Source organism: Erpetoichthys calabaricus, chromosome 11 (assembly GCF_900747795.2).
Source record: "Erpetoichthys calabaricus chromosome 11, fErpCal1.3, whole genome shotgun sequence".
Lineage (NCBI taxonomy): Eukaryota > Metazoa > Chordata > Cladistia > Polypteriformes > Polypteridae > Erpetoichthys > Erpetoichthys calabaricus.
In genome coordinates this window covers 139,764,100-139,777,945 of record NC_041404.2, presented here as the reverse complement: position 1 = coordinate 139,777,945, position 13,846 = coordinate 139,764,100, and the positions used below count along the sequence as shown (strand labels likewise).

Here is a 13,846-nt window from a genome sequence, read left to right as displayed (position 1 = left end):
AATTGTTGGGTCTGGCGTATTGCATCTTCCTCTTCACAATACCCCATAGATTTTCTATGGGGTTAAGGTCAGGCGAGTTTGCTGGCCAATCAAGAACAGGGATTCCATGGTCCTTAAACCAGGTACTGGTGCAGGTGCCAGGTCCTGTTGGAAAATGAAATCTGCATCTCCATAAAGTTCGTCAGCAGCAGGAAGCATGAAGTGCCCTAAAACTTCCTGGTAGACGGCTGTGTTGACCTTGGACCTCAGAAAACACAATGGACCAACACCAGCAGATGACATGGCACCCCAAACCATCACTGACTGTGGAAACTTTACACTGGACCTCACGCAACGTGGATTCTGTGCCTCTCCTCTCTTCCTCCAGACTCTGGGACCTTGATTTCCAAAGGAAATGCAAAATTTACTTTCATCAGAGAACATAACTTTGGACCACTCAGCAGCAGTCCAAAGGCGAGACGCTTCTGACGCTGTCTCTTGTTCAAGAGTGGCTTGACACAAGGAATGCGACAGCTGAAGCCCATGTCTTGCATACGTCTGTGTGTGGTGGTTCTTGAAGCACTGACTCCAGCTGCAGTCCACTCTCCACCCAGCTCTGTGAACAGCCAGCCTCTTTAGCAATGACCTTTTGTGTCTTGCCCTCCTTGTGCGAGGTGGTCAATGGTCGTCTTTTTGGACAACTGTCAAGTCAGCAGTCTTCCCATGATTGTGTAGCCTACAGAACTCGACTGAGAGACCATTTAAAGGCTTTTGAGTTAATTAGCTGATTAGAGTGTGGCACCAGGTGTCTTCAATATTGAACCTTTTCACAATATTCTAAGTTTCCGAGATACTGAATTTGGGACTTTCATTAGTTGTCAGTTATAATCATCAACATTAAAAGAAATAAACATTTGAAATACATGAGTCTGCGCGTAATGAATGAATGTAATATACAAGTTTCACTTTTTGAATGGAATTACTGAAATAAATCAACTTTCTAATTTTATGACCAGCACCTGTAACAGATAGATGTGAAAGGCACTATATGGTAGATAAATACATAGGTACGTGAAAAGCACTATATGATAGATGTGAAAGGTGCTATAGGATTGGTAGATAGATAGATAGATAGATAGATGTTAAATGATAGATAGATGAGAAAGGCACTGTATGATATGCACTACAGTGCATCCGGAAAGTATTCACAGCGCATCACTGTTTCCACATTTTGTTATGTCACAGCCTTATTCCGAAATGGATTCAATTAATTTTTTCCTCAGAATTCTACACACAACACCCCATAATGACATTGTGAAAAAAGTTTACTTGAGATTTTTGCAAATTTATTAAAAATAAAAAAATTGAGAAAGCACATAGAATAAAAGTAAGGTCCGATGGCCGGGGGGGACAGAAAAAACAAACTCCAGACGGCTGGAGAAACAATAATATCTGCAGGGGGTCCAAGGCCACGAGACCACCCGGCCCCCTCTATGCATTCTACCGCACATCAGTGACCTCAATCAGTCCTCATTGCATTCAGGGTTCACAGTGAAGAACTGGATGATGACGGTCATGTGGACCTCTGGCCTTCAGTCCATCAATGGAGGGACATCACGGTGCTTTGATCAGGTGGTGGGGGTGCAGATAGATGAGCTGTGTGGGACCCAACTTGCAGAATGGGAGGCAAGCTGAGTACTGCAGGCAGGAGCAACTGGTCAAGGTCTAACATACTGGGCTGAACTAAACTGGTTCATTCTTTTTTTTTTATAAGTAATATAGCACAGTTGACCTGAATATATATATTTTTTTGATGTGACCGACTGTCCATGGCATCGTGTGCCCAGTCAGCTAAACTAAGGGTTGACTGAGTCAAAGTCAAAGCGAACTTTATTGTCATCTCAACCATATACAAGAATACAGATAGACGAAATTGTGAAGCTCAGGGTCCACAGTGTAAGAACATGACATGCAATAATAAATTAAAAATAGAATTAAAATTTAAAATTAAAATATAAACAAGACAAGACATTGTGCAAAGACAAGACAAAGAAGTAGTAGCAATATTGACGTGTAGTTAGCAATATGAACATTTGTGCAATGTATGGTATTTGTAATCTAGATACATAAATATAGTCAATAGATATTTGCAGCTGGAGATCCACAAAGGGAGAAAAAAATGAATCCCGTATCATAAAGTAGTTTTTATTCCTGAGCTTTCAACCCTGCCAGGGGTCTTCATCAGAGGATAATGCTTAGACTTACAAGAATCAATAGATATGTAATATCCATATTACTAACCGAGAATGCTAAACCGGATGATGGACGCAGGCACATCCGGCAATGGGCCGTAGCTGCAAAAAGACGTACTGCGCAGGCGCAAAAAGAGTCCGCGAGAGTCGGCTGAGGAGCCGAGAAAGGCGGACAAAAGAGGGCGAGACAGGCGGATGAGGGTCCGCGAGAGGCACAGGCGCAAAAACAGTCCGCGAGAGTCGGAGAAAGGCGGACAAAAGAGGGCGACAAAGGCGGATGAGGGGCCGCGAGAGGCGGACAACACCACAGAAAAAAGGAGTGAGCACATACAAAAAGGAGTCACAGAAATGAGTCGCAACAAGCACCGGAAAAACGAAAAGGCACATAAAAAAGTAGTCAAACGCGGGCAAAGCACGAAACACATTGCACACGAAACTAAACACACCAAAAAAAAAGAACAGACGAGCGCACAACAGCAAGGCACGACCACACCCCCCCACACCCTACAGGCACGGGATGGGACGGGAGGGGACACACACCAAGAGGGGGATTCAACAAGCCCATGGAAGACAAAAAAAAAGAACACAAAACTGCCCCACAGACCCTACAAGCAAGGGACGGGACACACACAAAGAGGGGGATTCAAACAAGACACAGGAACACAAAAAGAAAGAAGACGCTCGCGCAACAACAATCCCCCCCACACATCAATAAGAAGTGACACCCAAAGCCACATATTTAAAGGAAACGTCCATATTAAACATACGTCATCTCAAAACCTTCACACTAGGCAGCATAGGTGGATCTCATTAAAATAAAGCACTATTAACCGTTCAACTGGAGAAAAGGCTCCATATTAACAGTGAGTGCGATCCTCCTTAATACTTATACATATTTCGCACGCTGAGGAACAAACAAGTCATGCATACACGGTCACGGGTACAAAACGATTCGGATCGGATAACGGGACCAAACACACGAACACGAATGAAACAAAAAGAATACACGGGAGCGCATACAACGCGCTTCGGAAAATACGTGAGAAAAAATGTCTCGGATCAAAAAACGCAAAGCTCAAGTAACCCCCGTTACAGAGACGTGCCCAAATGAACAGACACATTGAACGTAGATGCATACAGCGCGCGTCTCAAAGTGCTGCATCGAAACAAGCATGATTTCAAAAGAAAGAGCTCGCGTCTCAGACATACAAAAAAGGGAGCAAAGCAACGCGCATATGACCGGCCAGAAAACAAGCAAGCAAGACTCCAAAAGCAGAAAGCTCAAGTGACCGACATACAAAAACGGACAAGGCACGATACAAACAATGCACGACATAGAGTGAAACGGACTTTGCGCAAAGCGGAGGCGAATCAATTAAAAATCAAAAATAGCGCGTCACAAATACTGGACATGCAACAACGCGGCACTCAAACACCACAAGCAAAACATGTTAACGGCAGCGAAGGCTACAACGGGCTTCTCACACAGCACAGGCAAATCAATTACAGCTCCAAAACAACACGTCCCAAATACTACACATGCAACAACGCGCCTCTCAAACGGCACAAGCAAAACATACACCAGGAAAATTCATTCGGATTAATGAATGTCATTTGCAATCACTGTCATTCAGTTCACTTCCCTGAAGAAACAACTGGCAATACAAGTTATACATTTACACGTTGTTGTCAAAAGGGTCAAATTAGACTGCCTCCTTTACATTCATATCCTGAATTTCTACAGAAGCTTCTAACTGACGATGTACCTGAAAGTGAAATCTTTATCAACTGCATTAGATCCTACAAATCGGTATCCACTATGAACATTAACGGTGGCACTGCACGTGACATCCGTCTTGAAAAAATGTTGTTTATTGATGAATGTACAATGTCATAAAGTCACTTACTCAACACCATTCATAAACTTCTACAAACGTTTCTGAATAATAATATTCGATTTGGAGGAAAGGTACTTTTATGAGGAGGAGATTTTAGACAGTGATTAGCTATTCTTCCAGATGCCATGCGCTCAGCTATTGTTCAGTGCACCTTAAAATACGCAGACAATTGGCATTGCTTTCAAAAGATACAGTTAGTAAAAAAGATACGATGTCCAGAACCAGATCATAACAATTGCTTATTACAACTGAGAGATGGTACACTCACCAATACAGATGGACTTCACCCAGATATTATTACAATTCCTCAAGCCTTTATCTGCGATGACTTAGTTACAGAGAGATTTGGAACAGCAATCTCATTAGACCAAATGCCCCTTTTAACACAACGCACTATATTATGTCCAAAAAATATTAATGTGGAAAACATAAATACCCAAGTCATTCCATTACTTCCTGGAGAGACACAACTCTTTCTAAGCTCTGACAAACTTGACTCTGATCACAACAATAACCATCTTCATTGACCTTACAAGTTCTGAGCTGGAATTACCTTTTACACTTTAACGGCGTGTACAAAGAAATTTTCCAATAAACCTTTACACTATGCCACACACTTTATTGTTTGCTTTCTATTTGCATCATCTACACCTTCACACTATTCTATATCTCATTCATACATCACGCTCTTTGTCATTCCCAACACCAGGGGTTGGCGAGCGAAGCGAGCAGGGGGCGGAGCCCCCTAGTAATAAATAAATAATAGATATAGATAATACAGAAAGTATCAGCGTATGATAGACATGTGTGAACAGTGACAGGTCAGAGTGTTTCACAGCAGAAGGATATCAAGAGTGTCAAAATCCTTAGAGGTCAGTATGAGATTTTCCGTTCTTTTCTCCATGGACGCTCATCTTTACAGGACAGTGACTCGCATGTATAGAAGTTCTATTTTTAGAAGTGGTGGTTGAGGCCGTGTGGAAGATCCCAGCGGGCAGCATGGTGTTAAGGAGTCTGACAGCTTGGAGGTAAAAACTCTCCTGCAGCCTGGCAGATCTGACTCTGATGCTGCAGTATCTTCTCTTGGATGGCAGAAGTGTGAAAAGTCCATGTGAGGGGTGTAAGGGGTCCGCGGACACTGTGTTTGTGAAATATGCCCTGTAGTGAAGGGAGAGGCACCCCAATAATGTTCTCTGCCGTCTTCACTACCCTTTGTAGGCGCTTGCGGTCGGATATGTTGCAGTTGCCGTACCAGATGGTGATGCAGGTGGTCAGAACACTCTCAATGGTGCCTCTGTAGAGGCAACTAAACTGTGCACTGCCGACATTTGAAAGGGTCTGTGAGGTCTTTTTAAAGGAGATTGATTATGATAACAAAAGGACAATCAGAAATATTTCAGTGATCTTCCTTTGTATTCAACAATGGCTTTTGTTTGCTGCAGCGGATGCCTGAAATGGTGGTAAATCTGGGATTCTCGGTAAAGAACGCTGAGAAGAGAATAGTGGAGAAGTATTCAGAAATCTGAGACGACAAGTTCAGTTGTAGCACCGTGTGTACGCAGAGTACAGCATACAGTGAAATTTGTACTTTCATGTCCCCTCAGAACAGCCAACAATAATACAGTACCAAGAAGACATACGGCAGTATGAATGCCACGCGCCATTTCTATAGACGTTCTGATTTACTGTACCTGTGTGTGTTTGTGTAAGGGGGGAGACGAAACTTATCAAAATTAAAAACAAAACCCTTTATAATGAAACTTTCAGCAGTTCTCGTTTAGTTTCCTTCAGAATCCTCTCCTTGAGGTGCAGTGAATTTCTCGCTGAGCTTCTCCCATTCCTCTTAACGTTTTCCGCACCGTTTCTAGAGCCTCCTGGGTTTTTTTTTTCCTGGATCTCTTCCACAGTAGCAGATCTCCTCCACTTCAGTTTCAATTTTGGCGACAATGAAATTTCCAGGGAGTGAGATCTGGCAAAGCTGGCGTTTTGGGGAATGGGGTGCAAAGTGCGAAGCAGAAAGCCATGTTGTTTAAAAAAATCTTGGACTGGCAGGACGGCGCATTCAGGTGTGCCGTCATGGGGGAAAATAGCGTGTTTGGTTGGGCCAGTTCTCTGGGCGTTTCCTTCCTGATGTTTCTCCACAGACACCTTAGCAGTTCATTGTGATGTTACTGAATAACAAACAGTCTGTCTGTCCGAGGGGAGAAAACTCTTAATGAAGAAGTCCATCAAAAATGCAGTCATGGTTGTATCTTGAAAAACTGCCATGGCGGTCTGAAGAAAAAAAAAAAAATCACCCAAGTCACCTGCACGATTGTAGAATCAATGGCAGCTTAGCCTGATGCCACTCGACACTCTGATAAACAAGACCATGTAGGCATACGATACCTGCTGACATATTGGGGGAACTACATGCTACTCCTGGGCTGTTGACCAATTTGGGAACATTGGGGTCCCTCCCTGTGTGTGTTTGTGTGTGTGTACTGTATATATGTCTCCCCACAAAGAAGAATTTGCCAATAGTAAGCAAGAGAATTGTTAGTTTAACACTAGAATCCCTGAAGCCTACAAAAAAAGTTGTAATGCTGGGCCACTTTAAATTCCTTTGCACCTCCTCATCAGCATCTTTTGTTTTTCAGGCAATACTACAATACAGTTTATTTTTGAGTAGCCCAAAATCACACAAGAAGGGCCGCAATGGGCTTTAACAGGCCCTGCCTCTTGACAGTCCACCAGCGTTGACTCTCGAAGAAGACAAAAAAAGAAATCCTTGTAGGGGGAAAAAAATGGAAGAAACCTCCGGAAAGGCCGTTCAAAGAGAAGGGGGTCAATACAACAAAATACACAGAGCAGAACACAAGTCATCCTCAATACAGTATAATAGTAAAATAGAAATATGACAAGTACAGAGCAGAATTTAACAGTAGATGATAATAACAACACATAATATGATTTGGATTTGTTCAGAGTCCTGGGGCCTCATGTATAAATGATGCGTACGAACGTTTCCACGCTCAAATCGTGATGTATAAAACCTAAACTTGGCGTAAAGCCACCCACATTTCCACGGTACCTCATACCCTGGCGTACGCAATCTCTCTGCTTGGTTTTGCAGACTGGCGGCACCCAGCGTCAAAGCAGTGCTACTGTTCCTGTGTGGTCACCCTTTCTTTCTTAGACCCACATTCCTGAAAAGTTTCATCCCAAGAACTCTAAACGCACTCAAGCAGTCCATCAAGTGCTCCTTGTAGAACTGTTTGTACTTATAAGTACAATTACCTCACTGTAAAGTTGCACTACAGTTATAATATTGCACAACCTGCACCACTTTATAAAGCGCGTATGATGACAGTATCATTTTTAAGATGAAATGCAGCAAAATATGTTGCTTATAGTATACAGATAAAACTTTAACTTCATTTAAATCTATGTTGTTAATAATTAAACGTGAGGACACGGTGCCGCAGCGCTAGCTAGTTCACGGATTGGTCCTGCATTGCATTGTATTCTTGCTGGTGCTGATGTGACACTGGAAGGATAGACGAATAGAATAATTAAACACGTACTACGAAGATATTTCGATGTTCCTTAAAAGTTTTGAAGAATCGTCGTTCTAAGCTTACAGATGGCTTCATGTCTATTACAGAGCTGATTGTGTGGCGATTGGGTATTTGGAGAAAGAAAAGTAATGACAGAAATTAGAGGTTAGTACGTTTGAAAGAGACAGTACTTCTGTAATAAATTATTTCATCGAAGGTCGCACATGGCGCAGCAAGAATCTTGCGTGAGATATGAACAATCACTGCGCCACTGTGTTCCCATGTTTAATAATATGCTTTCATTCCTATCATCATGAAAAAGATATCACGTATACATCTCAGTATTTTAATTATTCAGAGAGCTGTAATATAATGAATGTAATGGATTATGTGTCCTGTCGGAGAAAGAGAAAGAACGGAAGCACGTAGTGATTCACACACATAGAGCACATAGAAGATCAAACACAGAACAAAGCATTTAATGTGCTACTTTAGTTACAATGGGATTTGAGAAACTAGTAAAATAAACGATTTTAAGATGAAGTTTATGATGTTCTACTTTAATGACAAAATAAACTACGTGATTAAAGTGGAAATTTCAAGATTAAAGTTGACATTTCATGCTTTTTTCCCCATTTTGTGCCTATTTTTTTTCTCTGTACCCTAATAAGCTTTCATATGACACTCAGACGGTGGGCTACAAGTCGCCTTTTCACGGCGACTTTGATATGTGACTTCTTCTTTTTTTATTTCGGGCACTGTGCGACTTTCTGAACTTGAGCTTTTGAGTTTCTCTGACACTCTGTCACTCGATCAGCTTCCTTTTGTTGTTTATATCACTGTTTAAACCAACAAATAGTACGTTTTTCCTTTGCCTCCACTTGGTATTCGCTGAAATTCTTATATTTTCCCCCGTGCTTTTCACATTGTCTTTTCACAGAAGGCTGAGCTTAAGGGCTGTTTATATTGATTTGCATGTTCAAAGAGGCGTAATTCTGGAAGGAGTTGGGGTGGGACAGAAGGCGCATGCACGTGCGTTACTTTTCACGCCAACCGGGATTTATGTAGCGGAAGAACGTGGAAGTTTGCGTACGTACAGATTCCTGCATCTGGATTTTAACTGTGCGTACGCACATTCCCGCTTTTGTGCTTACGCCATGTGAGTGTGAGTTCTACGCACGGCGTTATACATGAGGCCCTTGGAGACCTCATTCATCAAGCCGCCTCTCCCTATTGGCCACTCCACAGCTGAGTCAGTGCTGGGCCAGCCAATTTGATGAAAGGACCCCTCTACTTGATGATTCCTGTGATCCTCCATCAGAGTTGACTTTACCTTAGGCAGGCAGAACAACTTGGCAGGTGGGCCGTGGCACCAAGTGCCACGTTTGAGTACCGAGAAGAGAAACAGAATAGCTGAGGGTTCGTAACAAATTAGAACTCTCTGTTGGTGAAGAAAGATTCACGAATCTTGACTTTGCTGACGATGCTGTGATCTTCACGGAGTCAGTGGAGGCTCTGATTGGGGTGCTCAAGAGACTGAGGGAGGGGTCTGAGTGTCTGGACTTGTGAGGGTCCTGATAAAAACCAACATCCAGGCCTTTAATGACCTCTTGGGCACAGCAGTGTGTCTGTCTGCAGAGATAATGTTGACCTCGTCGAGAGGTTTACTTACCTCGGCAGTGACATTTATTTGACGCTGGTGACTCTTCGTATGAAATCAGTAGACGGATTGGGAGAGCATGGAGGGTCATGAGGTCGCTGGAAAGGGGTGTGTGGTGCCCACGATATCTCTGCAAAAGGACGAAGGTCCAAGTCTTTAGAGTCCTGGTGCTTCCTGTTTGTGAGACATGGACGCTATCCAGTGACCTGAGATGAAAACTGGACTCCTTCATTCAGAGAATCCTTGGGTCCCGCTGGTTTGACTGTGTTGCTCATGGAGTCCCGAATGAGGCACATGACCTGCATTGTGAGGGCACGTCAGTTACGGCACTACGGCCATGTGGCACGACTACCCGAGGGTGATCCGGCTCATAAGATCCTCATTGTTGGGGACCCGAGTGGCTGGACCAGGCCAAGGGGTCACCCACGTAACACCTGGCTGTGGCAGATAGAGGGTTGTTTCCGGAGGGTGGGACTGAACCACGTGTCAGCCTGGGAGGTTGCCAACCGGGATCCCATGTTGTTTCGTTGTGTAGTTGGCGCGGCAACACGCTGTACTAGTGCAGACTCCCCAGCTTGACTTGTCTTGATGTAACTTATGTTTTAGTGCTGATGACTAACAACAGATATTCAGTCTGCACAGTTAATCAGCAGCTCTAGTCAGGGTGTGCTAAACTGAAGTCGTGAGTCTTCAGCTGGGATTTGAAAGTTGAGACCAAAGGGGCATCTCTTATAGTAGCAGGCAGACCACTCTGCAGTTTAGGGGGCCCCCTGTAACTAAAAGTGTTGCTCAGTGCCAGCAGCAAGGAATCTGCTAACCCCTCCACCACCGACACAGTCAAAGTGAGACACGGAATTCTGAGAGCTCAAGTCTGTTTATGTGGGTGTGAGGTGCCTGGAGTGTAGCGGGTGAATAAGGCATTGCTATTTGGCATTTCGTGTGTGTTTTCTGTGTCTGCGACAATGTGGGTTAGTGTAGGATGGCAGGAAATGCGAGGCAAGAACTGCTGAACACATAGTTAAAACAGAAACGTTTTTCGTGTTAAAGGCTTTTTCACAAAAGCTACAATAAAACAAGTGTGCTGCTTTTATTTAAGAATAGAACCAAAGAAAAAGAAATCATTCCATTTACATGTTGCCATCAATGAGTAAAAACCCGAACCCAAATATCAAAGTCGACGTGTCTGCTTGGCTGGCGCAGAGGTAAGTAAGCACTGTAATCAAGAGGTTGTGGGTTCGAGCCCACGTAGCGAGCGGCTCTTATTATTACTGTTACATAATAAAAACATACACTCGATTGAGACGTTAATGATGAAGGATTCAAGAGCCAAATGTGTCGATTTTACGTGTAAACGTGTTGCGCTCGTGAGCCTGCTTGAGAAATGTGAACATTTTACTACAAGTGTGGCTTGTAATGATGACTAACATGTTTTTTTTTCTTTTATGGCATGTGTATAATTTGTAAATGTCTGATTTTAAAAAAGTGTTTATAAGGAGATTTTATATAAACTGTTCAAAAAAATGAAAGGAGCTCTTTTGAATGAGAGTAGAGCATCACATCAGTGACACTTGGGGGCTGTTGATCTGCTCAGTGAAGGAGCAGAGGGGCTTGTTCATCACTTTCAGCTGCTTTGATGCACTAGAGGGGCAACACTGAGACGACCCCCAAAACAGGAATGAATGGGTTAACAGGTGGTGGAGCCCACTGCCATTTTTTCCCTCCTCATCTGTTTTGTCACTCGTTTTGCATTTGGCTGCGGTCAGTGTCACCACTGGTGGCATGAGGTGGGCCATACCTGGACCTTACAGAGCTGGCACAGGTAGTCCAATGTCTCCAAGATGGCACATCAATACGTGGCATTGCCAGAAGGTTTGCTGTGTCTGTCAGCACAGTCTCAAGGGCATGGAGGAGATTCCAGGAGACAGACAGGCAGTTCCTCTCGGAGAGCTGGACAGGGCGCCACGTAGAAGGTCCTTAACCCATCAGCAGGACCCACTGGCAAGGAGGAACAGGATGAGCACTGGCAGAGCCTACAAAATGACCTCCAGCAGGCAGGCCAGCCACTGGTGTGAATATCTCTGACCAAACAATAAGAAACGGACTTCATAAGGGTGGCCTGAGGGCCCAACGTCCTCTAGTGGGCACCGTGAAGCTCGATTGACATTTGCCATAGAATACCAGAATTGGCAGGTCCACCACTGGTGTTTTCACAGATGAGAGCAGGTTCACTCTGAGCACATGTGACAGACAGGAAAGGGTCTGGAGAAGCCATGGAGAACATTATGCTGCTTGTGACATCGTTCAGCTTTGGTGGTGGGTCAGTGATGGTCAGTCTGGGGAGGCATATTTGTGGAGGGACACACAGACCTCTACAGGCGAGACAACGGTGGGCACCTTGACTGCCATTAGGTATCGGGATGAAATCCTTGGACCCATTGTCAGACCCTATGCTGGTTCCTCCTGGTACACGACAATGCCTGGCCTCATGTGGTGAGAGGATGAAGGACTTGATCCCATTGACTGCCCTGCTCGTATCTCTCCTGACCTCAATCCAATAGACCACCTCTGGGTGGGACATTATGTTTTGGTCCATTTGACACCTGAGACTGTCCAGGAGCTCAGTGATGCCCTGGTCCTGATCGGGGAGGAGATCCCCCAGGACACCATCTGTCATCTCATTAGAATGTTGTCAGGCCTTTGGGGGTTGGGGGCACACAGACTACTGAGGACCATTTGGAGTTGCTGCAATGACATTTCGGCCCAATGGACTCCCCTGCCTGCCACACTTTGATTTTCGGGGTGTCCCTCTGTCGGTTCGTCGTTTTCATTTCCATCCTTTCGTTCCTCACACATCACCATGTCAGTCCAGATCAGTAGAGAGGGCCAGCGCAGTTTATTTTTCTTATTTTTTTATGCTTACTGAACAATAAGGCTACAAAATTCGATTTTGTGAATGAAGTAATGAGCAGGTAGCACCTGTGGTCTGCAGCTTCATGATAACTCGTACAGCTGGTTATGCAGAAACTTGGTGCTAAAAAAATTGAAATAATAAAGAAAACGAATCTGAGTTGAGTTTGGAATCGGCCAGTTGTAGTGACATGAAATTGGTGATTGGCACAGCGTGTCAGGTGGCACTGCCACAGAGCCATGACTGTTGTGTTCAAATGGACGTTTCTCTTACTTGTGGTAAACATGTCAATGTGTTTGGCTTGCTTTTCCAGTTGTTTTGGGGGGTGGGGGGTTTGGGGGCGCAGAGGTGATGCCACAGGATAAGCGAGGCCTGGCACAGTGTGGCACAGACCCAAAGACGGTGGCAGAAGGTTCTGTACCAGTGGCTCTCATGCTTTGCCTTTGCTGGTTGGCAGCCCGAGTGGTCAGCTGCAGAGTGGCTTACAGATGAACTTCATTGTGCGAGTTGCACCGCTGCTCGAGGTGACTGTTGTCCTTTTTATGGACACTTTCATTTGAATGTCACCGTTTATTCGTGTGCCACCACTTTATTTTGATTTAATGGAGTTCATACGGTTGTAACGTCTTCATCGATATGTAGGACTCCCATCGATTCACAGCGGCTCACTAGCCCCACAGCCATCAATAAATCCATAAGGACGAGTCCAGCTTTGGTTCATTAGCTGTTGTGGTGGCGCAGTGAGGGGCACCCGCGCCACGTGGCCTTATGTCAGTTTTCAAACCCCCAGCTCTTCACGTTTTAAAAAAAAAATTTTTTTTTTCTCCCCCTTTGTGACAGGCGTCAAGGCGGTCTTCTCAGGCCACTGTCACCGTAACGCTGGAGGCGTCCATGATGGAGTGGATATGGTGGTGACTTCAGCGGTGGGCCAGCAGCTGGGAGACGACACCCATGGGCTGAGGATTGTGGTTGTGACGGAGGAGAAGGTCGCCCACCAGTACTACAGTCTGGACGAGCTGCGTGACGGTGGCATGGGGTCCGAGATGCGAGAGCTGCTGGGGGCCACCCTGTCCTGAGTGGACCACCAGGGAGACGTCATTCCAAAATAAAGGCAGCCATTGTTCTGTATTTGGTTGGTCTTCTGTTGGCGCACTCACTGCACGTTTCAGTTCTGTTTGGGTGCCATTTGAGGAAAGAAATGAAGAAATTCAAAAACTAATCAATTAAAATGGGACACTAATTAAGGAAAGGGTGAGAATGAAAACCTGCAGCCACTGTGGCCCTGGAACGGCTGTGCTGCCAAAGGGTCAGAATACGTCAGCATCAGTGGGATGTATTTTTAATTTCTTATTAAATTTGGAAAAATTCCTAAAGTTCTGCTTTCACTTGGTCATCCTGAGTGTTGCTGGATGTGGGAGAGAAAATGAATTGAAACGACTTTAGTGCAAAGGCTGCAATGTAACAAAACATTTAAGACAGCAAAGGGGTCTGAAGAGTTAAACGAGTCTATCAAAGACACTCTTGGTGCCCATCTTCTAGTTTTATTGGGTCGGGGTGTTTGATGGAGTGTGCCCCCTACTGGCCACTTTTTGGAAAGTTCCAGAATGTAC

The 13,846-nt window shown here is 44.5% G+C and overlaps 1 protein-coding gene across 1 annotated transcript in view; it reads left to right on the top strand.

Moving 5' to 3' along the window:
* Nucleotides 1–13,467, top strand: part of cpped1 (calcineurin-like phosphoesterase domain containing 1) — a 145,721-nt gene extending 132,254 nt beyond the window's left edge. The window contains exon 4 of the mRNA XM_028814111.2: nucleotides 13,077–13,467. Coding sequence (XP_028669944.1) covers nucleotides 13,077–13,312 — 236 coding nt within the window. The 3' untranslated portion in view covers nucleotides 13,313–13,467. The remainder of the gene's footprint in view (nucleotides 1–13,076) is intronic.
* Nucleotides 13,468–13,846: the final 379 nt, after the last annotated feature.